Source organism: Pseudophryne corroboree, chromosome 2 (assembly GCF_028390025.1).
Source record: "Pseudophryne corroboree isolate aPseCor3 chromosome 2, aPseCor3.hap2, whole genome shotgun sequence".
In the NCBI taxonomy this organism is placed as follows: Eukaryota; Metazoa; Chordata; class Amphibia; order Anura; family Myobatrachidae; genus Pseudophryne; species Pseudophryne corroboree.
In genome coordinates this window covers 858,804,179-858,827,551 of record NC_086445.1, presented here as the reverse complement: position 1 = coordinate 858,827,551, position 23,373 = coordinate 858,804,179, and the positions used below count along the sequence as shown (strand labels likewise).

General features: G+C 42.2%; 2 protein-coding genes and 1 pseudogene across 3 annotated transcripts in view; 2 read left to right on the top strand and 1 right to left on the bottom strand.

The window, feature by feature from the left end:
• Window positions 1–23,373, bottom strand: part of LOC135049882 (uncharacterized) — a 220,811-nt gene that overhangs the window by 128,284 nt on the left and 69,154 nt on the right. For both annotated transcript variants that reach the window (XM_063955840.1, XM_063955839.1), the window contains exons 7-12: window positions 18,119–18,215; window positions 15,323–15,397; window positions 14,129–14,268; window positions 9,835–9,985; window positions 1,038–1,113; window positions 722–811 (exon numbers count right to left, since the gene is read on the bottom strand). In XM_063955840.1, coding sequence (XP_063811910.1) covers window positions 722–811; window positions 1,038–1,113; window positions 9,835–9,985; window positions 14,129–14,268; window positions 15,323–15,397; window positions 18,119–18,215 — 629 coding nt within the window. The remainder of the gene's footprint in view (window positions 1–721; window positions 812–1,037; window positions 1,114–9,834; window positions 9,986–14,128; window positions 14,269–15,322; window positions 15,398–18,118; window positions 18,216–23,373) is intronic.
• LOC135051947 (5S ribosomal RNA) lies at window positions 7,371–7,488 on the top strand (annotated as a pseudogene).
• LOC135050439 (uncharacterized) lies at window positions 10,227–13,413 on the top strand (the record flags this gene model as incomplete). Its single annotated transcript, XM_063956928.1, has 2 exons — window positions 10,227–10,286; window positions 12,796–13,413. Coding segments are annotated over exons 1-2 (678 nt in total), but the record flags the coding sequence as incomplete, so codon positions are not given.

Sequence of the window (23,373 nt, the reverse complement as noted above, 5' to 3'; positions counted from 1 at the left end):
TGAGTGTAAATTATGGTTTTTGAGGTTAATAATACTTTGGGATCAAAATGACCCCCAAATTCTATGATTTAAGCTGTTTTTTAGTGTTTTTTGAAAAAAACACCCGAATCCAAAACACACCCGAATCCGACAAAAAAAATTCGGTGAGGTTTTGCCAAAACGCGTTCGAACCCAAAACACGGCCGCGGAACCGAACCCAAAACCAAAACACAAAACCCGAAAAATTTCAGGCGCTCATCTCTAGTTTTTTTAAGTGCCATCCTGTCTGTAACTGCAGTGGCACTCCTAGATGGGCCAGGTGTTTGTGCCGCACACTTGTGTCGCTTAGCTTAGTCATACAGCCACCTCGGTGCAACTTTTAGGCCTAAAAACAATATTGTGAGGTGTGAGGTGTTCAGAATAGACTGGAAACTAGTGGAAATGAATGTTATTGAGGTTAATAATACCGTAGGACCAAACTTATCCCCAAATTCTGTGATTTTAGTTGTTTTTATGTTTTTTTCAAAAATCATCCAGATCCAAAACCAAAACACGAAAGGGTGGTTTTGGCAAAACCAATCCAGATCCAAAACACGAGCATGGAACCAGAACCAAAAGCATAACACAAAACACGAATACTGCCCGCCGCACATCTCTGCATTTATAACTTATTAAATGTGGTTTTCGGCAACTTCTATTTGATTTTCCGTAGGATTATAAGTTAAAAATTTGTTTATGTCACCTGTTTTGTTCCTCTTCTTGCTGACGCCTCATTAGTTCTTCTCTCTGTTCTGCCTCAGCAACTTGTCTTTTCAATATTTCCCGTTGTTCCCTGCAATCCACAAACAGACAGATTTATTATGTCAACAAAATATGACTAATAGGCTGACATATTGTTCAACCCTTGCCTCCTTTTCCTGAGTTGCTTATGTATCTACTAATAACATGTCTGAGATTGTCTTATTTTCAGTAGAATTTCTTTATAGCTTCTTTTTTGTGCTGAACATTTTAACAGAAACATTCCATCATGTACAGTAGATAACATTTATTAGATTTACCTTGCTTTTCGTCTATCCTGTGGCATTGTTCTTGGAGGCGCTGCCACAGTGGATACATAACTCCAGTGTGGAGTATCTTAAAAATAGAGGTGTGATCACACTGATGAAAAAAGTCATTTTTAAAAAATAGCCAAATATTAATGAACCCACTTTTAAATTTACTTAGTTCAAGTTATTTGCCAAATTTAGAAAAAAAAAAAAGTAAAACAGAATCACTGGATTTGGAATAACTATGGTACAAATTTGTGTTGCTTTACCTCTGTGTGTGCTTATTAGTTTGTGTTTATCAATTAACAAAATTAAAAGTGAATGAACAGAAGAGAAATCAAAATCAGATCAATATTTGGTGTGACCTTTGCCTTCAAAACAGAATCAATTCTTCTAGGTACACTTGCACAAACTCAAGGATTTTGTAGGATTGTAGTCAGGTGTATGATTAACCAATCATACCAAACAGGTGATAATGGTCATCATTTTCATATGTAGGTTGAAACACTGGCCCTCATTCCGAGTTGATCGGTCGGTATTTTTCATCGCATCGCAATGAAAATCCGCTTAGTACGCATGCGCAATATTCGCACTGCGACTGCGCCAAGTAATTTAACAATGAAGATAGTATTTTTACTCACGGCTTTTTCATCGCTCCGGCGATCGTAATGTGATTGACAGGAAATGGGTGTTACTGGGCGGAAACACGGCGTTTTATGGGCGTGTGGTTGAAAACGCTACCGTTTCCGGAAAAAACGCAGGAGTGGCTGGAGAAACGGAGGAGTGTCTGGGCGAACGCTGGGTGTGTTTGTGACGTCAAACCAGGAACGACAAGCACTGAACTGATCGCACAGGCAGAGTAAGGTTGAAGTTACTCAGAAACTGCTAAGTAGTTTGTAATCGCAATATTGCGAATACATCGGTCGCAATTTTAAGAAGCTAAGATACACTCCCAGTAGGCGTAGGCTTAGCGTGTGTAACTCTGCTAAATTCGCCTTGCGACCGATCAACTCGGAATGAGGGCCCCTGTCATTAACTGAAACAGAAAAAAGCTGTGTAGGAGGCTTAAAACTGGGTGAGGAACAGCCAAACTCTGCTACAAAGGTGAGGTAGTGGAAGACAGTTTCATGTCACAGGTCTCACACCATGGTGAGACTGAGCAAAGCAACAAGACACAATGTAGTTATACTGCATCAGCAAGATCTCTCCCAGGCAAAGATTTCAAAGCAGCCTGGAGTTTCAAGATGTGCTGTTCAAGCTGTTTTGAAGAAGCACAAGGAACCAGGCAATGTTGAGGACTATAGACGCAGTGGTCGGACAAAGAAACAGATCATGCTTACTTCTCTTTGAAATTGGAAGATATCCAGCAGTGCCATCAGCTCAGAACTAGCAGAAACCAGTGGGACTCAGGTACACCCATCTACTGTTTGAAGAAGTTTGGCCAGAAGTGGTCTTCATGGAAGAATTGCTGCCAAAAAGCCATTTCTTCGACATGGAAACAAGGCCAAGTGACTGAACTATGTACAAAAACATAGGAACTGGGGTGGAGAAAAATGTCAGCAGGTGCTCTGGACTCATGAATCAAAATTTAAAATATTTTGCTGTTACAGAAGGCAAGTTGTTCATCGAAGGGCTGGGAGAGGTACAATAATAAGTGTCTGCAGGCAACAGCCAAGCATGGTGGAGGTTCCTTTCAAGTTTGGAGCTGCATTTCAGCAAATTGAGTTGGGTATTTGGTTAGCATTAATGGTATCCTTAATGCTTGGAAATACAGGTACGTATTTATCCATCATGCATTTATTTTGCAGCAGGACAATGACCCCAAACATACAGCCAATGTCATTAAGAACTTTCTTCAGCTTAAAGAAAAACAAGGCATCCTGAAAGTGATGATATGGCCCCCACAGAGCCGTGATCTCAACATCATCGAGTCTGTCTGGGATCACATGAAGAGACAGAAAGATTTGAGTAAGCCTACATCCACAGAAGATCTGTGGTTAGTTCTCCAAGATGTTTGGAACAACTTCCCTGCCAAGTTCCTTCAAAAACTGTGTGCAAGTGTACCTAGAAGAATTGATACTGTTTTAAAGGCAATGGGTGGTCACACCAAATATTGACTTGATTTTAGATTTTGATCTGATTTAGACTTCTCTTCTGTTCACTCATGTTGCATTTTGTTAATTGATAAAAACAAACTATGCACAACTCTAAATTTGCAGCATTTTTTCTACACCTGCCTAAAACTTTTGCACAGTACTGTGGTGTTTATGTGAGTATGTGTATGTGTGTATGTATATATATATATATATATATATATATATATATATATACTTATATATATATATATATATATATATATATATATATAAAAGCTGTGTAGTGGAAGCACACACTGACTCAGGACTTGTTCACTAAAGTTTATTTAGTTAGGATGACCGTAGACCAGTAACCATCACGCAGTAAATGTTCACGGCCCCATCACTATCTAACACAGATCTACTCCCTAGTCAATGGCCAGCTGTTCCTGGTGTTGGTCTTACAGATAAATGGTCCAGACAGTCTTTTATACCTTACACTTCTACCCCCTTCCAGAGTTCTTTACAGGTACACTGGTTGATCACTGATATGATTTCAGCTGCACAAGACCGCAGAGGAGAGGTGCACTGCAGGTAAGACACATATTTTCTATCCTCCTAATACATGATTTCCCTGGGTTAATCAGCTAAATACCCCTGGTTCCTCTGTAACACACTGCTCCTAATACTACAATATAAATATTCACAGTATACATATGTGTGCAGGCAGTGTCAGACTAGGGCATGAAGTGCCCACCAGGCAAATTCAGTGCCAGCGGCCCATACTGAGGGGTGTGTCAGCCTCCAGAGGGGATGTGGCCAGCCACTACAGATGCCTGGCTAACCATTACGAGACTGCTTGGTCTGGGCCATTTGATACATATATATCGGGGGTGGGGGTGGGGTGGGGGAGGGGGGCTACCAGGGCTAGAAAACCAATATAAAATAATTGTATTAACATAGAACATCTCCAAATTCAACCTCACCACTGAGCAAAATCTGTGTCTCTCATTCACATGCATTTCCTGCTTGGCTGCTCTTATATTAGTTCCAGTTCCAGGACTGTTTTCAGGCTGCACCTATTCTGTGGAATGCTCTCCCTCGCACACGACTTTCCTTTAGCCTCTAAACCTTCAAGCGTTCTTAGAAAACTACCTTTTCAGGCAAGCTTACTGATTCCTAAACTACCCACATAGCCTCCATAAGCTATTCTACCCAGTTACCTCTCTACACAGTTCACACAATACTTGCTGTATACTCTATCCATTATGTATTTATTATTATTATTTATTAGCAGTTTCTTATATAGCGCAGCATATTCCGTTGTGCTTTACAATTAGAACAACAGTTATAAAACAAAACTGGGCAAAGACAGACAGACATAGAGGTAGGAATGCCCTGCTTGCAAGCTTACAATCTATAGGGAAATAGGCATTGATACACAAGGATAGATGCTACCTGTTGCATAACGGTCCCCCAGATTGCTAGGTTCTTAATGGGTTGTATGATATGATCACCCAGCAATGCTGGAAGACAAAATATGTGAGGTTATGTGGACTGTACAGAGAGGATGTAACTGGATAGGGACACATTGAAGGTTATGTGGGTGGGTCTGGAATTTGGTAGGCTTGTCTGAAAAGATGAGTTTTCAGGAAACGTTTAAAGGTTTGGAGACTAGAGGAGAGACTTGTGCGTGGGAGGGCATTCCACAGAGTGGGTGAAGCCCGGGTAAAGTCCTGTCATTTTGAGTGGGAACAGGTAATACATGTGGATGTGAGACGTAGATCTTGTGCAGAGCGGAGAGGTCTGGTAGGGAGATATTTTGAGATGAGTGAGGAGATGTATGAGGGTGCAGTTTGGTTAATAGCCTTGTATGTAAGTAAAAGTATTTTATATTTTAACACGGTAGAATACCGGTAACCAATGGAGGGACTGACAGAGCGGATCAGCAGATGAAGAACGTCTAGCGAGGAAGATTAGTCTCACAGCTGCATTTAAAATGGATTGTAGTGGTGAGAGCCTATGTTTGGGAAGACCAGTAAGGAGACTATTACAATAATCAATGCGGGAGATGATGAGTGCATGGATTAGAGTTTTTGCAGTGTTTTGTGTAAGATAAGGGCGTATTTTGGATATGTTTTATAGGTACATGTAACATGATTTAGAGACAGATTGAATGTGTGGAACAAAGTATAGTTCAGAGTCAAGGGTGGCACCTAGGCAGCAAGCTTGTGGGGCAGAGTGGATAGTTGCATTGTCAACAGTTATGGTGATATCAGGTTGGTAACTACTCTTGGCTGGTGGGAAAATAATGAATTATGTTTTGGAAATGTTGAGTTTGAGGTGGCGAGATGACATCCAAGATGACATGGCAGACAGGCATCCAGTGACACGAGCCAATACCGATGGTGATAAATCTGGGGAGGATAGGTAGATTTGAGTATCATCAGCGTACAAATGATACTGAAATCCGAAGGAGCTGCTTAGTTTACCAAGAGATGAGGTATAGATTGAGAACAGCAGAGGACCCAAGACTGAGCCTTGCGGTACTCCAACTGATAGAGGTAGAGAAGAAGAGGTAGAATCAGAGAAGTGAACACTGAAAGAGCGATTAGATAGGTAGGATGAAAACCAAATAAGGGCTGTGTCCTGAAGACCTAGGGATTGTAGTGTTTGTATGAGATGAGAGTGGTCAACAGTGTCAAAAGCAGCAGAGAGATCTAGAAGAATAAGTAGTGTGTAATGGCCTTTAGACTTCGCAGTGACCAGATCATTCACTACTTTGGTCAGTGCCGTCTCTGTGGAGTGTTTGCCACGAAAGCCTGACTGAAGTGGGTCCAATAAGTTGTGGGAGTTAAGAAAGTGTGTAAGGCGAGTGTAGGCAAGTCTCTCGAATAGCTTGGAGGGACATGGCAACTGAGAAATGGGATGGTAGTTAGAGAGTGTGTTTGGGTCAGAGTTGTGTTTTTTTAGAATGGGAGTAATCACTGCATGTTTAAACAGAGAAGGAAAGATACCAGTAGAGCAGGGGTGGGGAACCTCAGGCCCGCGGGCCGTATAAGGCCCGCAAAGCCACTTGATCCGGCCCTCCCAGGCTCACCTAACCAAGGTAGATGCCGGGCGCCTACTGAGATTTTGTTACTAGCGTGCGCCCCGCTTCTTCCCCTCAGCAGCAGCCGGAGGCAGGAGCTCCGACTTCCGGCTCTGGCAGTGTGTGCCTGTGCGGTGCTATGGGAGAGATGTCATGACGTCTCTCCCATAGTTCTGAGGAGCGGGTAGCCAGGCAGAGGGGGCAAGGGTCCGGAAGCAGGAGCGTGGCTGGTGAGTATTGTGTTTTTTCTTTCTTTTAATGTGTGTGTGTAAGCGGCGCTACTAGGGGGCATATCTAATGGAGGCATATCTTTTGGGGGCAGGCTCATTTTTGAGTTGGTAATTTTTGTATGGCCCCCGAAGGATTTTATAAATATCCAAATGGCCCTTGGTAGAAAAAAGGTTCCCCACCCCTGCAGTAGAGAGACAGAGAGAGAGAGAGAGAGAGATTACAGATTTTAATTAAGGTTGGGTTAAGCACAGGAGAGCAAACGAAGAGTAAAGAAGACTCTTTTTTGGGTGCACTCTTATTAAGTATGTATTTATGAAATTTGTTAAAACATACAATTTTTATTATATTTAATTAAAATATTGTCCGTATCCACTCATATTGCATTTGTAGGAGGAACAAGTCAAAAAATGGGGTTATGTCCTGGTTTGATCTACTAATATAATAAATTTTATTTTTATCAGTTATTATAACTAATTGATAGCATATAAGATGATAGCCCTAGTCTTGATACATACATGTTATACCTGATATAATATTATTCTTTTTGCTCGTCAGACAATATTTGATACATTGTATCTGAGACCTCACTTGATAGCACCCTTGGATATATTACCTATATATTTAAATGAAAGTGTTTTGGATGAAATCCTCACCCAGAAAAGGGCATTTTTGCTGGGTTTTCAGTGTGAATATATACCATAGATAATACTGATGTGCAAACTTATCTGCAATTTTACATGCACATTTTGTCTATAAATTGCCTGAATCTATGCACTATGTTACTTTCTTATTTCTTATAAAGAATTCAATACCTTTTCTATTTTCGTGGACTCTCATCCATGATTCCTGGGAGCAATCCCAGGTCTAACAGGACAGCAGATCCACACTTCTTCCTTAAATCTATTAAATAGGTGCACTCTCATTGGTGAGTGGAACTCCTCATTCATAGGTTACTACCATACCTCACCGCTAGAGCCCAATCTCGTCTGATCTTGGAAGCAAAACGGTGATGGGCTGGGTCAGTATTTGAGGGGTGACCCTCAAAGAATACCCAGTGTAGTAATCTGAGGTTGTTCCAAATCAAAACTCGAATACCAACAGCAGTATCACCACTACTTCTTCCTTCCCATCTCATACAATTTTCTTGATTCTATTCAGGCAAGAACATCGGTATATCACCAATTTTTGGTCTCCTTAACCATCATCTTCTTAGGCGAGACTCAATAGAACCTAATCTTTTCAGTTCTATCCTATCAAGTACCCATTGAGGGCTTAAGTGGCTAAGACTAGACGAGATAGTTTATTTGGTACACATAATCCCGGTGTAACTGATACATATTTTTGCATGACCTATTTTGGTCCCATTAAAACAAGCACAGCTTGTACTGGTATGGCATGAGAACAGGTGTATGGTTAATATATCTACACCCCCATGCCAGTCTATATTGGGATAGATCAAACCAGGACATAACCCCATTTTTTGACTTGTTCCTCCTACAAATGCAATATGAGTGGATACGGACAATATTTTAATTAAATATAATAAAAATTGTATGTTTTAACAAATTTCATAAATACATACTTAATAAGAGTGCACCCAAAAAAGAGTCTTCTTTACTCTTCGTTTGCTCTAGCCCTTTCCTGACTCTGGGTGCACCACCAGATAATAATAAGAGATTATCTCCGTACAAATGTATACTGGTCCTGATAAACACATGTAATTGTGCAATACTGGTGCGGAATCATCAACCTTCCTGGTTAAGCACAGGAGACAAAGTTTTACTGACTTGTGACGGTATAGGCCAGGCATTCCCAACTACGGTCCTCAAGGCACACTAATAGTGCAGTTTTTAGTGCTATCCAGGCTTGAGCACAGGTGACTTAATTAGCACCTCAGTTATTTTGATTTAACCATCTGTGCTGCAGCCTGGATATCACTAAAACCTGCACTGTTAGTGTGCCTTGAGGACCGTGGTTGGGAATGCCTGGTATAGGCTCAAGAGGAGAGGTTGGAGAGTAGGAGGATAAAAAGAGTGTTGATACTTCAGCTTTACTTGTGGGTTCAAATGAAAAGAAAGTGCTAGAGGGTTCAGGTAGGGAATTGAGCAGGTCACTGGCTGAGTTAGAGTATACCAGTGTCGGACTGGGGCATGTAGGGCCCACCAGGGGAATACAGTGGTAGGGGCCCATGTTTAGGGGTATGGTAAGTCTCTAGAGGGGGTGTGCCCAGCCGCCACATTGGTTTGCCTAACAATTTTGCAAGAGTTTGTCCCCTAAATATATACAGTAAATACTGAAGTTCATGCATGATAATGCACTAGATTAGTAACAGTACAATCTGGAATCTGATCCCTAGAGGAGGGGGTGGGCCCCTAGGCAGTAGGGCCCACTGGTGGTATCTCCTGTACCCCTGTGGGCCAGTCCAACCCTGGAGCATACCATTTCATCTCGGATTTTATCAATCTTATCCTTGAAGTAGGAAGCAAGTTCTTGTGCACTGATAGTAGCTAGTGGGGGAGGTGAGGGAGGATAAAGAAGTGATTTAAATGTATTAAAAAGTTGCTTGGGGTTGGTGGCATGATATGAGATGTGAGATTGGAAATATGTAGCAACCATCTGACTGCCAGAGCAATATTGCTGTGTGACTGGATCATATAGCATTTTTTACCCTTGCAATCTGCCTGGAGCCCTTAACCTCATGCATTAAACAGCTGTTAGCCTACAGACTATAATCTTGCATGCAAGGCCCTCTTACCTCTGTGTGTATATTATTATCCAGTCTCAATGTATTACTGTGTTTTCTCTCAATTGAAAAGCGCAGTGAAATATGCTGTTGTTACATAAATGCTAATAATAAATAAACACATCTACATTCAAAACTAAAAAGCCTCTGAAATGACATCACGGCTTAAAATGTTTGATGGTATCTAATAAGATCTCCATTTAGCGCCACTGTAACTGCCATTTGCCATTTAAGATCATTCACATTTACTTAATGTGTATTCATTTAAGTTTCTGTGTCAGAAAACAAGACTATGCTAACCGAAGATAGTACATGATAGATTTCTAGTTGATGTTGTGCCACATCACCTCCTCTTTTGCAACTGGTGCACGTTTTTCAGATCCCCTGGCTAATGGGTTCTTACCTTTTGCAGAACATCCCAGTGGTGTGCTTATGATTTATTTAACAAAAATACAATTTCCTAGATGCTTTTAAAGTAATTTTCTAGCCAAAAGTTGCAAAGTAAATGTCAGTATAAACAGTTAAAACATGAAAATCTATAGAATATATATGTATATATAGTATTTCATTAAATGTTTGTCTTTATCTTCATATTGGTAGGTGATTCACCTTAGAAACACACAGTGCCAAACAAACTGGGCAGATGTGGCCATTAGGAATGTCACAAACCTTGTGTTGGATCGTGCGCTGGGAGCTGGTTGCTCTCTCCTTTGTTCAGTGCACTGAAAAGATCTTGGTAAAAATGTTTGTTTATTACCATCTGAAATTCCTGAACAGATAAGGTTGGCCCTCCTGTCTTCAAAGCTGCTTCCATATCACTCTGCAGCAAAAAAGATTACAATAATAAAATGATTGTTATTTGTAAAAAGTAAAGGCCTACAAAGCTGTACAATACCCTTCATTTTTTATTGTAGTAACCAGCATCATTTTAATTAGGCAAATTTTCTTTTAAAGCAAAATAATCCTTTAATCTGTTGTAAGTAAATATCCAGTGTTGCCTTTCATCAGGTGCATACCCTGTCTAATGGGGCTCTGAGAGACGGGGAAGGGTAACAGGGGTCATGGAAATTCACTGGCCAGCTAATGAGGAACATTCATGCACACCTGGGACATGTGGTGAGGTAAATGGCTCAGAAGGCGCTGGCTAGTACCAGAACCAGATTTATATACAACATATGAGCCAAAGGGTTCATGTGGGCATTATACACAGGTGCAGCAGTACAGTATATACTGCTGGAAATTTGGTAAGTTTTGATCAGAGATGTGTGGAAAAGATAGGCAGGTGATACACTGCAGGTTGTGAGTTTCAAAAAGTGCTGATTTTGCAGCTATAGTTACAAAACTATCCTACTTAAATCCATATGCAAAATCGCAGACAAATCTGCATTTTTATAAACTCGTTTCCTATTAGAGCCCCTAAAACTAGGAATGGAAAAACTAAGCATTTTAATTTCAATAATTTAAAACTTTATATGTTTGATTGTTAGTTTACGGTATGGAGAAAACTGTGGGCTGTATACAATTTTAGGAAACTGTGTCTGTCTTGCCATTGTGTATTCTTTGTCACTTCTCATCTTTTACAATCACCAATTACATAAAGCAACATTGTGAAAAAGTTGACACATGAATACGATTAGCAGGAGGTTCTTTGGGAGGAGATAAGCGGTTTATGGAGTAGATATTAAAAACTGTAGCTCTGTAGGCAAGTTAAGGGGCCAACACAGCGGCCGATTTCTGCATAAAAAATAAACGATAACGACATTCATGTTGTTATCGTTTATTTTTAGCTTGAAATCGGCCAGTGTCTATGGGGGTCAGATTGATGAATGATGCGCACTCCCGCACATCGCTTAGCATTCATCAGTATTGAGCTGATATGCAGCTCAACCCGTCAATGTCGGGCTGAGCTGCATGTTCGGGAATGGTGGCGTTGACATCACTGAACGTTATCGTTGTTCAATAATGTTTAGTGTGTACGCACTATATCGTTGAACGCTATATCATTCAACGATATAGTCATCCGTTGCCGCCGCTCTGCCGTCGGGTAGTGTGTACCCGCCTTTAGACTCTCCAAGCCAATATAGCTATATATATATATATATATATATATATATATATATATTTATATTTAGACTTTTGGATTTTCATGTTTACAGTGCACAGAAAAATATTTAGGAAACTTTCTTCAAGAAAGACTAGTAATGATCTATTTGGTCCCGAATTTCAATGAAAAAGCTAGGAAGAATATCATTATACCTCTTCAAAGTAATTTAGACAGTAAATGAATGACTGTCGGGATCCCGGCGGTCAAGATACCGATGCCGGAATGCCCGACACCAGCTGAATTACCGGCGCTCGGAGTCCTGACCGTCGGCTGGTTACCCCTCTTGGGTGGTGGTCCATGCCACCACCCGGAGGGGAATAGAAGCGGCCGCCACCGGGCCTGAAACGCGGCGAGCGCAGTGAGCCCACGGTGGGACACACCGCGCTCGCCACCGGGATCCCGGCTATTGGGCTCCCCGCGTCTGTCTCCTGACCGTCGGGACTGCCGGGATCTCGTACTGATCCCCTTATAACAGGCCGGTGATATGCTAGTATTCTGGATTATGCCATCACTGGCTTGGCCAATACAATATAGTAATGCTAAACCAGCACATAGTTAAGGTACCCATACATGCTGCAATTTTATTAACCAGTTAGGAAAATTAAAACCTCACTTGGGGCAAATTGCACAACAAACATTCTGCCGCTTCATAGAAACAATAGAGTGGGATCTACCACACAGCAATCACTGCAGACAGTAAATCTGGATGGACAATGACTGTATCTGACTATGTATGCAGTCACTGTCTGACCATGCTAATGATGTCTTTGAGCAAGTGACCTGCTCAATTCCCTGCCTGAACCCTCTAACACCTTCTCTTCCTTTGATCCTACAAATGAAGATGAAGTATCTGCACTTTTTTCATCTGCCTACTCTAATACCTCTCCCCTTGACTCTATACCCTCACAAATTAGTAAAGCTCTGTCTACTGTGCTCATCCCAGCCTTAACGAAAATCTGTAATCTCTCCCTGTCTACTGGTATCTTTCCTTCTCTATACAAGCATGCAGTGATTACTCCCATTCTGAAAAAAACAAAACTCTGACCCGAACTCTCTCTCTAACTATCTCTCAGCTCCCATGCCCCTCCAAGCTACTTGAGAGACTAGCCTACACTCGCCTCACACACTTTCTCAACTCACACAGCCTACTGGACCCACTTCAGTCAGGATTTCGTGCCCAACACTCCACAGAGACAGCACTGACTAAGGTAGTGAATGATTTGGTCACTGCTAAATCTAAAGGACATTACTCTCTACTTATTCTCCTTGATCTCTCTGCTGCTTTTGACACTGTTGACCACTCTCTTCTCATACAAACACTACAATCCTTAGGTATTCAGGACACAGCCCTTTCTTGGTTCTCATCCTACCTATCTAATCGCTCCTTCAGTGTTCGTTTCTCTGATTCCACCTCTCCTTCGCTACCTCTCTCAGTTGGAGTACCGCAACGCTCACTCCTAGGTCCTCTGCTTTTCTCTATCTATACCACATCTCTTGGCAAACTAATCAACTCTTTCGGATTTCAGTACCATCTGTATGCGGATGATACTCAAATCTACCTATACTCCCCTGATTTGGCACCATCTGTATTGGGCCGTGTCACTGAATGCCTTTCTGCCATTTCATCTTGGATGACATCTCGCCACCTCAAACTTAATATTTCCAAAACAGAATTAATTATATTTCCACCAGCCAATAGTAGTTTCCAACCTGATATCTCTATCACTGTTAAGAACTCGGCAATCATCCCTACCCCACAAGCTCGCTGCCTAGGTGTCATTCTTGACTCTGAACTGTCCTTTGTTACCCACATTCAATCTGTCTCAAGATCATGTTACATACATCTAAGAAACATATCCAAAATACGACCATATCTTACACAAGACACAGCAAAAACTCTAATCCATGCTCTCATTATCTCCCGCATTGATTATTGTAATAGTCTCCTGACCGGTCTTCCCAAACATAGGCTCTCACCACTACAATCCATTTTGAATGCAGCTGGGAGGCTAATCTTCCTTGCCAGACGTTCATCGTCTGCAGATCCGCTCTGTCAGTCCCTCCATTGGTTACCGGTATTCTACCGTATTAAATATAAAATACTTTTACTCACATACAAGGCTATTAACCAAACTGCACCAACATACATCTCTTCATTCATCTCAAAATATCTCCCTACCCGACCTCTCCGCTCTGCACAAGATCTACGTCTCTCATCCACATGCATTACTTGTTCACACTCAAAATTACAGGACTTTATCCGGGCTTCACCCACTCTGTGGAATGCCCTCCCACGCACAGTAAGACTCGCCTCTAGTCTCCAAACCTTCAAATGTTCCCTGAAAACTCACCTCTTCAGACAAGCCTATTAAATTCCAGACCCACCCACATAAGCTTCAGTGCTTCCCTATCTAATTACATCCTCTGTAGAGTATTCATAGCGTCACATATCTTGTCTTTCTTTAGTCTCACACCCTCCTGACACTTGGCCAACTTTGTGGGGTATCATCATACAAGCCATTAAGAACCTAGCAATCTGGTGGACCATTATGCAATAGGTAGCATCAATCTTTGTGTATCTATGCCTATTTCCCTATAGATTGTAAGCTTGCGAGCAGGGCCTTCCTACCTCTATATGTTTGTTTTTACACAGTTTTGTTCTATTACTGTTGTTCTAATTGTAAAGCGCAACGGAATATGCTGCGCTATATAAGAAACTGTTAATAAATAAATAAATAAATAAATAAATGTCTTGTTGGATCCAGGCCTTTCATATGGGGCCATCCATTGACTGCTTACAGCGGCCTACTGTTGGCTAGTCGAGTCGAGCACCGGGACTGAACTGTGTGTTATACTTACTGAGCTGCAGCCAGTGAGATGTTCTTTGAGTAATATGAGAAAGACCAAACCAATTGCTGGAAGACAGTTATAACTGGGCTCATCAAGTCCTATTATGTACTGGTCCCAGACATACAGTAAAGTATTCATGTTCAGATAACCTGTAGCAATAAATGGTATGAAATCATGAGATAGCTGGAACCCTAATGCATCCTCCTCCTACATAATAGACTTGTGCACGGACTAGGATAAGCATGTCCTGGCCTGTCTAATACAGCATCCCACTGCCAAATACTATAAACCAACAAGGAACAAGGTTGTAAATGATTAATAATGGCACAGACAGAAAGTAAAGTACAAGCACAGCATGTTATGCATGTGTACAATGTCTGTCCCTTATACGCACCAGTAATTCATATCTATCTATCTATCTATCTATCTATCTATCTATCTATCTATCTATCTATCTATGGGTGTGGATCATTAGGTCGACCCTAACTAGGTTGACAGTCACTAGGCTGACCACTATTGATCGATATGCACTAGGCCGACACAGGAAAAAGGTTGACATGGACTAAAGGTCGACATGAAAAAGATCAAAAAGGAAAATGTCGACATGAAAAAGATCAAAAAGGAAAATGTCGACATCAGGTTTTTTTAACTTCTTTTTTGTCATTTACGCCGTAAAATCAGCTGGAACCCCAGTTAGTGCATCGCGTCCCCTCATATGGCTTGCTTTGCTCGCCATGCTTCGGAAAAGGTTACTATGCCCTATTGTAGTCCACGTGGATCGTAAAGTATGAAAAGCTTCAACAAATGTAAAATAAATGTGAAAAACTCATGTTGACCTTTTCCTGTGTCAACCATTGCCATGTCGACCAACTGACAATATCGACTTTTGAAGCATGTCAACATAATGCACGTTGACCAATAGTGGTTGACCTATTGAGGGGGGTACTCACGGAGCGATATTCTAAGCAATCTGACTAGATTGCTTAGAAGCGGTTCGTTCAGCACACATCTCTCCCACATCGGCCTGTCTATATGGGTCTTTAGTGTGCATACTCTATCTGTCTATCTATGAAAAAGAGCATGTATGTTATCTTTTTATATAATTTTCTCCTATCTTCCGTGGTACAAATGATGACTATTAGACATGACAGTTGCTGTAATGAGATTTTATCTTTCCACAAAAGGTTTATCAGTAATCAGTACCGACAAAAAGGACATGGAAGACTGGCTGTACCATTCTCTGCAAACCAAATGTCAGGGCTTCCTCTGGGCTTTCAGCTGTATTATAGTAAAATAAACAAAAGAGAATTATATGAATTCATCTATGCAAGGTCTTGTCCATCAAAGATAAATACTAAAACAAAAGGAAAGAAATAAAAATAGTTATTATTATTATTAATAATAATAATAATAATAATAATAATAATAATAATAATAATTGAATAGATGAAATTTTCGAAAAAATCAGTTCTCCATAATTCATAAAAGATTTAGCAGATTTCAAAACGAATATTCCAATGTATACTACAGCAAATAATTCAAAGATTATTGAAGCTAACATACAAGTTGCCTGTTATAGAGCTACTAATATATTAATTTCTAGTCCCTTGGGGAGTGTGTAAGCACCCCATCCCCCCTTACAGGTTCAAAGCCTTTTTAAATCCAAATCTCAATATTCAGAACTATATGGGGCAGATTCAATTAGCCACAGTGCTGTTAAATCATTGTACAATTTACCCACACAGTAAAGCTGCGACTAACGCGCGTTAACCATAGATTCTGGGTTAAGCTCCAGAATTTATTGGCTTTCCTGCACGTCAAGCCCAAGAGCGTGCATTTAACACAGATAATTTCTCTCAGCTCCTTCGACTGCAATATATACTGTAACGAAATCTGTGTTAAGTGCACCCTCTGGAGCATAGCGTGCAGGTTGGTGACACCAATTGAATTGCTCCCCCGCTGCTAATTGAATCTGCCCTATATGTTTATTGTACTGTAGTATACAAGTATAATATAATAAGCAGGGACAGACTAACAATAAATGCATGTTCACCCTACTGAGAATGATTTTCCAGCATGAAATAAATTAGCTGTTTTTCTGCTGGGTGAAATGGTCAGACACCACTCTAATTGACTTATGTATTTAAAAAAATGGCCCCATTTATTATTATTATTATTATTATCGTTGTTATTATTATTATTATTATCCTTTATTTATCTGGTGCCACAAGGGTTCCGCAGCACCCAATTACAGAGTACATAAATAATCAAAACAGGAAGACAGCAACTTACAACACTCTATGACAAGTACACTCACAGGGTAAATAAACATAGCTACATCAGCAGATGACACTGACATAAGTATCAGGTGGCAGAAGACTGCTGGAGTTGGTGCAGTAGAAGAATATTAAAGTAAGAAAAAGGATAAGCACATGAGGGAAGAGGATTGATTTTTAGAGGGTCTTTATTAAACAACTTGTGCCAGGACAGCAACTCGGATAAGAGGCTGTCCCAGTGAAGGGCTATCAGTAAGGTAATAGCTATTACTCTCACTTCAATACAATTTCTGGCAGCATATTCTCGGCCATAAGGTCATGCATCCACAGCATTATTTTTTAAATGCAGGCATTAGTGGACGGATCCATCTTCTGATGGAGTTAGCCAAATGGGAACAAGCTCAGATAAGCGGCACTGTTTGGGGCTTGATAAGAAGACCCAGACCACCATCCTCTGCAAAATTACTTAGCCTAATGCAGGATATATCTCAGAAATCTGCTGTAGTATTCACTTGTTAAAAAGCCCCCCTGCCTAAACCGTCCCATGCTTTTTAGGTATGATAAATAGGCCTCTAAAAGTGAATAGTAGTACAGGTTGAGTAGCCCATATCCAAATATTCCGAAATACGGAATATTCCAAAATACAGAATTTTTTGAGTGAGAGTGAGATAGTGAAACCTTTGTTTTCTGATGGCTCAATGTACACACACACTTTGTTTAATGCACAAAGTTATTAAAAATATTGTCTAAAATTACCTTCAGGCTGTGTGTATAAGGTGTATATGAAAAGTAAATGAATTCTGTGCTTAAGGCCCATACACACTTGACGATGCACACGTCGTTAACGACCGTCGTTAACGACTTCCCTTGAACTTCCCTTGAACAGCTGAGCAAACGACATGAGCATACACACTACCAACGACCAAAGACCATTCATCGTTGAAGCATCCAAGCTGAACAGTTTATTAAAATAATGAGCTGGGAACAGGGCTGGTGAACAGTGGCTTGGTCGTTGGTCGTTCACACCATACACATTCAACGACGTCTCTGGTCGGTAACGACCATAGTGGAAATTGAGCATACATGCTCCACAGATAAGCGAGGGTCGTTAACGTCCCGCGGGGCCGCGCATCGGTGGTCGTCGGATGCATACACACTTGACGATATAATGAGCGACGTCGTTGATGAGGGCTGAAATGAACGACGTCGCTCATTTTATCATCAAGTGTGTATGGGCCTTTAGACTTGGGTCCCATCACCATGATTTCTCATTATGATATGCAATTATTCCAAAATACGGAAAAATTCGATATCCAAAATACTTCTGGTCCCACACATTTTGGATAAGGGATACTCAACCTGTATAAGATGCTGTGCAAGTGAACAGTATGCAGTGTGTTCCAAATGGGTTTTATTAGTACTGAACCTACAAGATTGGCATACATAAATAAGTGCAAATCTAAAACCATATACAGTATGCCCATATGTAATAACCTTACAAGATTTCGCTGTTGTAACATGAATCAAATTAACAAATTAACAAATTAATGCTTATTTGCCAGACAAAACTGTGGTAATTAATTACCTTTCTTTTATGCCTAATAATACTTGAAAGTTGAATAGGAGTTAATCTGCAGAATTACAAAGCACACCTCTGGTTGTACCCTATGCCATACCCATTATTCCTACAAGAAAACTGAAAAGCGATAATGATTTTGCTCACCTTCAGCTGAATATGTATTTTGGATGGTTTGTGCCAGATGTTGATCAATCTTTTTTAATGACAGTGCCATTGATTGGAATGTTTTCTTGTCACTTTCCTAGTTCAAAGGAAAACATTAAGACTTTTTTTTTGGGGGGGGAGGGCAAATCACTTAATTTCATATTTGTAATAAACTGTAATAAAGAGTTAAATAAAAATAAAAAAACGATGTGGGGTCTTCCCAAAAGGAAAACACAGTCGACTATAGGTATCAGCAGTCCCTTAATGCCCCGCAGGCTGGTACTTGTGATTCTCCAAGTACTGGCATGTGGGGGAGGCTTGCTGAAACCTATAGTCCTCCTGTAAAAGACAATATTATTCTACCTTCAACTGGATGCTATCAACTCGATACCCCTTTGCCCAAGGCCTTGGATGCCCTGCAGAGGGGGAACCCCATTATTGGGGGGTCCCCTCTTCCCCAGGAATCCCCAGCCGGGGTACACTAGATGGGGCGAATGGATGTTTTCGCTGGGGGACACCAACAAACATGTTCTCTACTTGTGGCATTATCTCCCCGCTTGCAGTCCCAGTACAGCGATATCTCTGGGGCCCCCCAGATTATAATTATATATATATATATATAAAGAGCAGTGGAATTTGCTGTGCTATATAACAAATTGTTTATATTTTTATATACACACACACACACACACACACACACACACACACACACACACACACACACACACGTATCTCTCCTTCCTCCCCCACACACACCACAGTGTGTGTCTCCCTCTCTCCTTCCTCCCACTCACCCCACAGTCTGTCTCTTCTCAATGACTCTTTGCTCCATTCCCAGCCCCCCCCCCCCCCCCACCCCATCCCAAAGCCCTGTATCCAATTACCAAGCTCTTACCCCGGGGAGAGACTCACCTGTGCTGAACTCCCCAGTACCCAGACCCGAACACCGCACAGCAGACCCCACCAGAGGAGGCCGGTGCAGGGCGCTGGAGTCCTGGCCAGCGGAAATCCTGGGCAGCGGAGCTGCTGCCATGCCCAGTAACTGCCTGCAACAGAGCTGGACCCGGAAGAGCGTGTGCACACTCGTGCTGCACAGTCACTGTGTGTGAGAGGTTCCTGTCACTCTGAGGCTGCTCACACACTGCCTACAGCTCGTTGCCCTATTTGAACAAGACGGCTCACATCCCTGAAAGTGGCGCATCCTAAGTGGCGCATCCTAGGGGTCCCTCTGATCCTTGGGGCCCGGTACAGGTGTCCCTCTTGACCCCCCTGTCGTCGGCCCTGCTGCTAGTAAGAGCCCGGTGCTGGTTGTTGGAAATACGGGGGAACCCTACAGACTTTTTCCTCCGAATTTCAGGAGACCAGTACCGGCTCTAGAGCGCGGTCCTGGTTCAATGAAATATGGGGAAACCCGCACTCCGCGCCCCCCCCCCCCTCAGTATTTCTTGACTCAGGACCGCCTAAAAGAACTCAGTGATGGTTATGCTTTTTTTTTATATAAGGTGGGGGAGAGGACCACTTTTTTCCCCATAAATTTATGACACTTATAGTACAGCACATTAGCCTGCACGGATCTCACTGATATGTACAGGCTTCGCAAAAAAAGACACTGCTTTATTCGCACCTCACAACACATCACAATTTAATTCAATACACCATCAAAAGACAAACTGCCAACTAACATAACTGTTAGTAAATGTGCGATTGGTTGCACAAAATGTTCAGGCGATCACGGATCACATTCAAAAATGATTTTAGTCAATTTCTGCCTTGGGCTTCTCTAAGCATGGATGTATGGTAACAGCAGCAGAAATGTAAATTCTGAATTGTTGTATATATTAATTTTTCATTGTATACGTTTTTGTTTGTTTTAAAAAAAATAAAAATAAAATTTTATAGGCTAAAACAAACATATTACAACATTCGCGATCAAACGCCCGACAGTAGGCATGATGACTAACAGGGACTATTCCCAGACCAAGCCCACTGCGTGGCGAGTGCAGAGAGCCCACAAGGAGCTCTGTTGCGCTCGACCACTGCCGCCCCCCCACCCCCCACCCCCTGCCGGCATTCTGGGGTCGGTATGCTGACCTCCAGTATCCCAACCGCCGGTCTCGCAGCCCCAACCTACTGTACATCCAGAAGGTGCCCAGTGTAAGAAAGCATGAAAACAAAACATAGCTATAACTTTTAATATAATAAAGACATGAACACTCTTGTAAATTGCACATGGTTGTGTCTATTTTCCCAATTGCTTTGTACTGTAGGTGCTGTTAAGATTTTAGTTTCATTTGTTTAAGAAGATAACGAAACTGTAACTTGGATGTTATAACACTTCATTAAATATTGGAGCAAGGATAATGAATTGGGGTTTGCCAGTCTACATTTTACTATTAGATTAGTGCTGCAATTTGTCCATGCCAGCTGGCAGTGAATACATTGCTAAGTCATTGTCGCACTATCATAACAGTCTCTGAGGCAAAGATTTCATTACTTTAATCTGGTTACAAAATTGTACTGGATATATTAAAGCCGAAGTTATTTCTTTTGAACAAATAGATATTGTACAGTCAGGAATTTTCTTTTTTCCATTATACAGAAGTTACAGAACACTGAATTATTTAAATGGACGCTTTATGTCAAAAATATCTTATTATGGAGCATTTTCTATAAAATGAAATATAACAGAAATAGTATAATAATAATAATAATAATAATAATAATAATAATATTTCTCTTACGTCCTAGTGGATACCATGGGGTATAGATCGGGTCCAATGGAGCCTGGCACCCTAAAACTTTTAGTGTGTGTATGTGTGTTCTGGCTCCTCCCCTCTATGCCCCTCCTACCAGACTCAGTTTAGAAAAATGTGCCCAAGGAGCCGGGTGCACTTATCTGGAGCTCCAGAGATTTTTTTCTTTAAATTTAATTTAGTTTTTATTTTCAGGTAGCTCTGCTTGGCAGACAGACTACCTGCTTTGTGGGACTTAGAGGGGGGGGGGGGGGGGGGACCGAACCAACCTCCTGAGGTTTAATAGTTTGTAATCCAGGCTGACAGGACACTGAGCTCCTGAGGTGCTGATCACTCATCGTCAGTATATGTGCCCACGCCAGCAGCTAGCCGCCACCCTCTAACAGATGCCGAAGACCAGGTGCACTGAGTGTTACACCGGGGCCCTGGTTAGCGGGTCCCCGGTGCAGATTGGCGGCATGTCACGCGGCGGTTATGGGCCCGGAGCTCAGGGCTATTAGCCCCGCAGTGCTCACTGTAATCTAAGGCTCTGTGTAGACTGTTGAAGACATTTCTGATGTGTTTTACAGTTGTGGCCAGTATAATCTTGTGAGGGCCTGCGCGCCATTGCAAGGGGGCGAGACCAGCGACGGGAAGGCGCCATTTCCTCAGGGGCCCAGCTCACAGGCACCTGACTAGTTAGATAGCTTTAAGAGCCTGATTCAACATGTAAATTCTGAACTAACTGCAGCTAAAAGAGAGAGACTGGTGTTGAAACACTCCATTGATTATGTGACTAAGGCAGCAGATTCCAGGAAGGCTTCTCAGCCCCCTCTAGTGGCTTCCCATAAACGCTCTCTGCCACAGGTTTTCCAGTCTGATTCTGACTCTGATCAGCCAGATGTGGATGATGATGATGATGATGATGATATGGACGAGGACAGTTCTCTGTCCCCTGGGGTGGAGGCTTTCATTTTTGCTGTAAGCGAGGTCCTCCACATACCGGATCAGGAGGCGGAACCAGATGAGGAGTTATACTTTAATGTTAGACCCAGGAGTTCAGCTACCTTTCCGGTATCTAAAGAGTTAAACTCCCTAGACAGGGAGGCCTGGTCAAACCCTGATAAAAAATGTAAGATTCCTCAGAGGTTTTTATCTACCTTTCCCCTTCCAGCTGAGGACAGGAAGGTCTGGGAAAAACCCCGTCGGTCGATACATCTGTATCCAGACTGTCTATGAAAGTGGTACTACCTGTTCCCGGTCTGTATCCATGAAGGAGCCAGCTGACCGTAAAATTGAGACAACGATCAAGGCAATTTAGATGGCAGCAGGCACAGCACAGAGCCCCACAATAGTTTCTGAGTGGATCTCCAGGGCTGTGGTAAAGTGGTCTGATAATCTTATTGATGGTTTAGACTCTCTACCCTGGGATAAGGTCGTTACTCTGTTGCAACTTATACAGGATGCTGCAAATTGCGAGGCTATTAAGGAGTTGTGTAAGATAAATGGCCACACTATTGCTATGGCTGTCTCAGCATGCAGAGCTCTGTGGTTACGTCAATGGGTGGCGGACGCTGATTCCAAAAAGGGTGTAGAAAATCTTCCCTTTACAGGTGATGCCTTGTTTGGAGACAAATTAAATAAATGGATCTCCCAAGCAATGGCGGGTAAGTCTACCTATCTGCCATCGGCTGCGTCACCTGCAAGACGTTCTTACACCGGACCCTCCTTGCAGTCCTTTAGTGTGGCAAGGTTCAGAGGCAGGGGCCGAGGGGTCTCCACCACTTCCAGTGGAGCTCATAGTAAGTCCCATAAACCTGCACCTGCCATCTTTCTGGACCAGACCACCGGATCTTCTGCCGCTAAGCCTTCTGCTTGATGGTTGGCCCCAGAAGCAAAGCGACTTTCAGGTGGGTGCTCACCTTCAACACTTCGCCCACGTGTGGGTGGAATCTTTCCGGGATTCTTGGGTGACTGACCTCGTTTCCCTCGGATACCGGCTGGAATGTCAAACACTCCTTCCTCTCAGGTCTTTCAAGTCGGGTTTACCAGCTTCACCCGCAGCAAAAGTTACCTTACAAGGGGCTATTCAAAAACTTTTGCAGACAGGGGTGGTAGTTCCTGTTCCTCCTCTGTTACACAACAGGGGTTTTTACTCCAGTCTTCTTGTCGTTTCCAAACGAGACGGTTCGGTGTGCCCCATCTTGAATCTGAAGTCTATCAACCCGTATCTGGGGGTGTTCAAATTCAAGATGGAGTCTTTGAGGGCGGTGGAATCTGCTCTCGAGGAGGGGGAGTTCCTGGTGTCTCTGGATGTTAAGGATGCTTACCTAGACATTCCCATGTGGTCCCCTCATCAGGCTTACCTCAGGTTCGCCATCTTGGATGACCATTTCCAGTTTCAGGCCTTACCCTTTGGATTATCCACAGCTCTGAGGGTCTTCACTAAGTTCATGGTGGAGATGATGCTGCAACTGTGCATGATGGGTGTGAACATAGTCCCCTATTTGGACGATCTCCTAA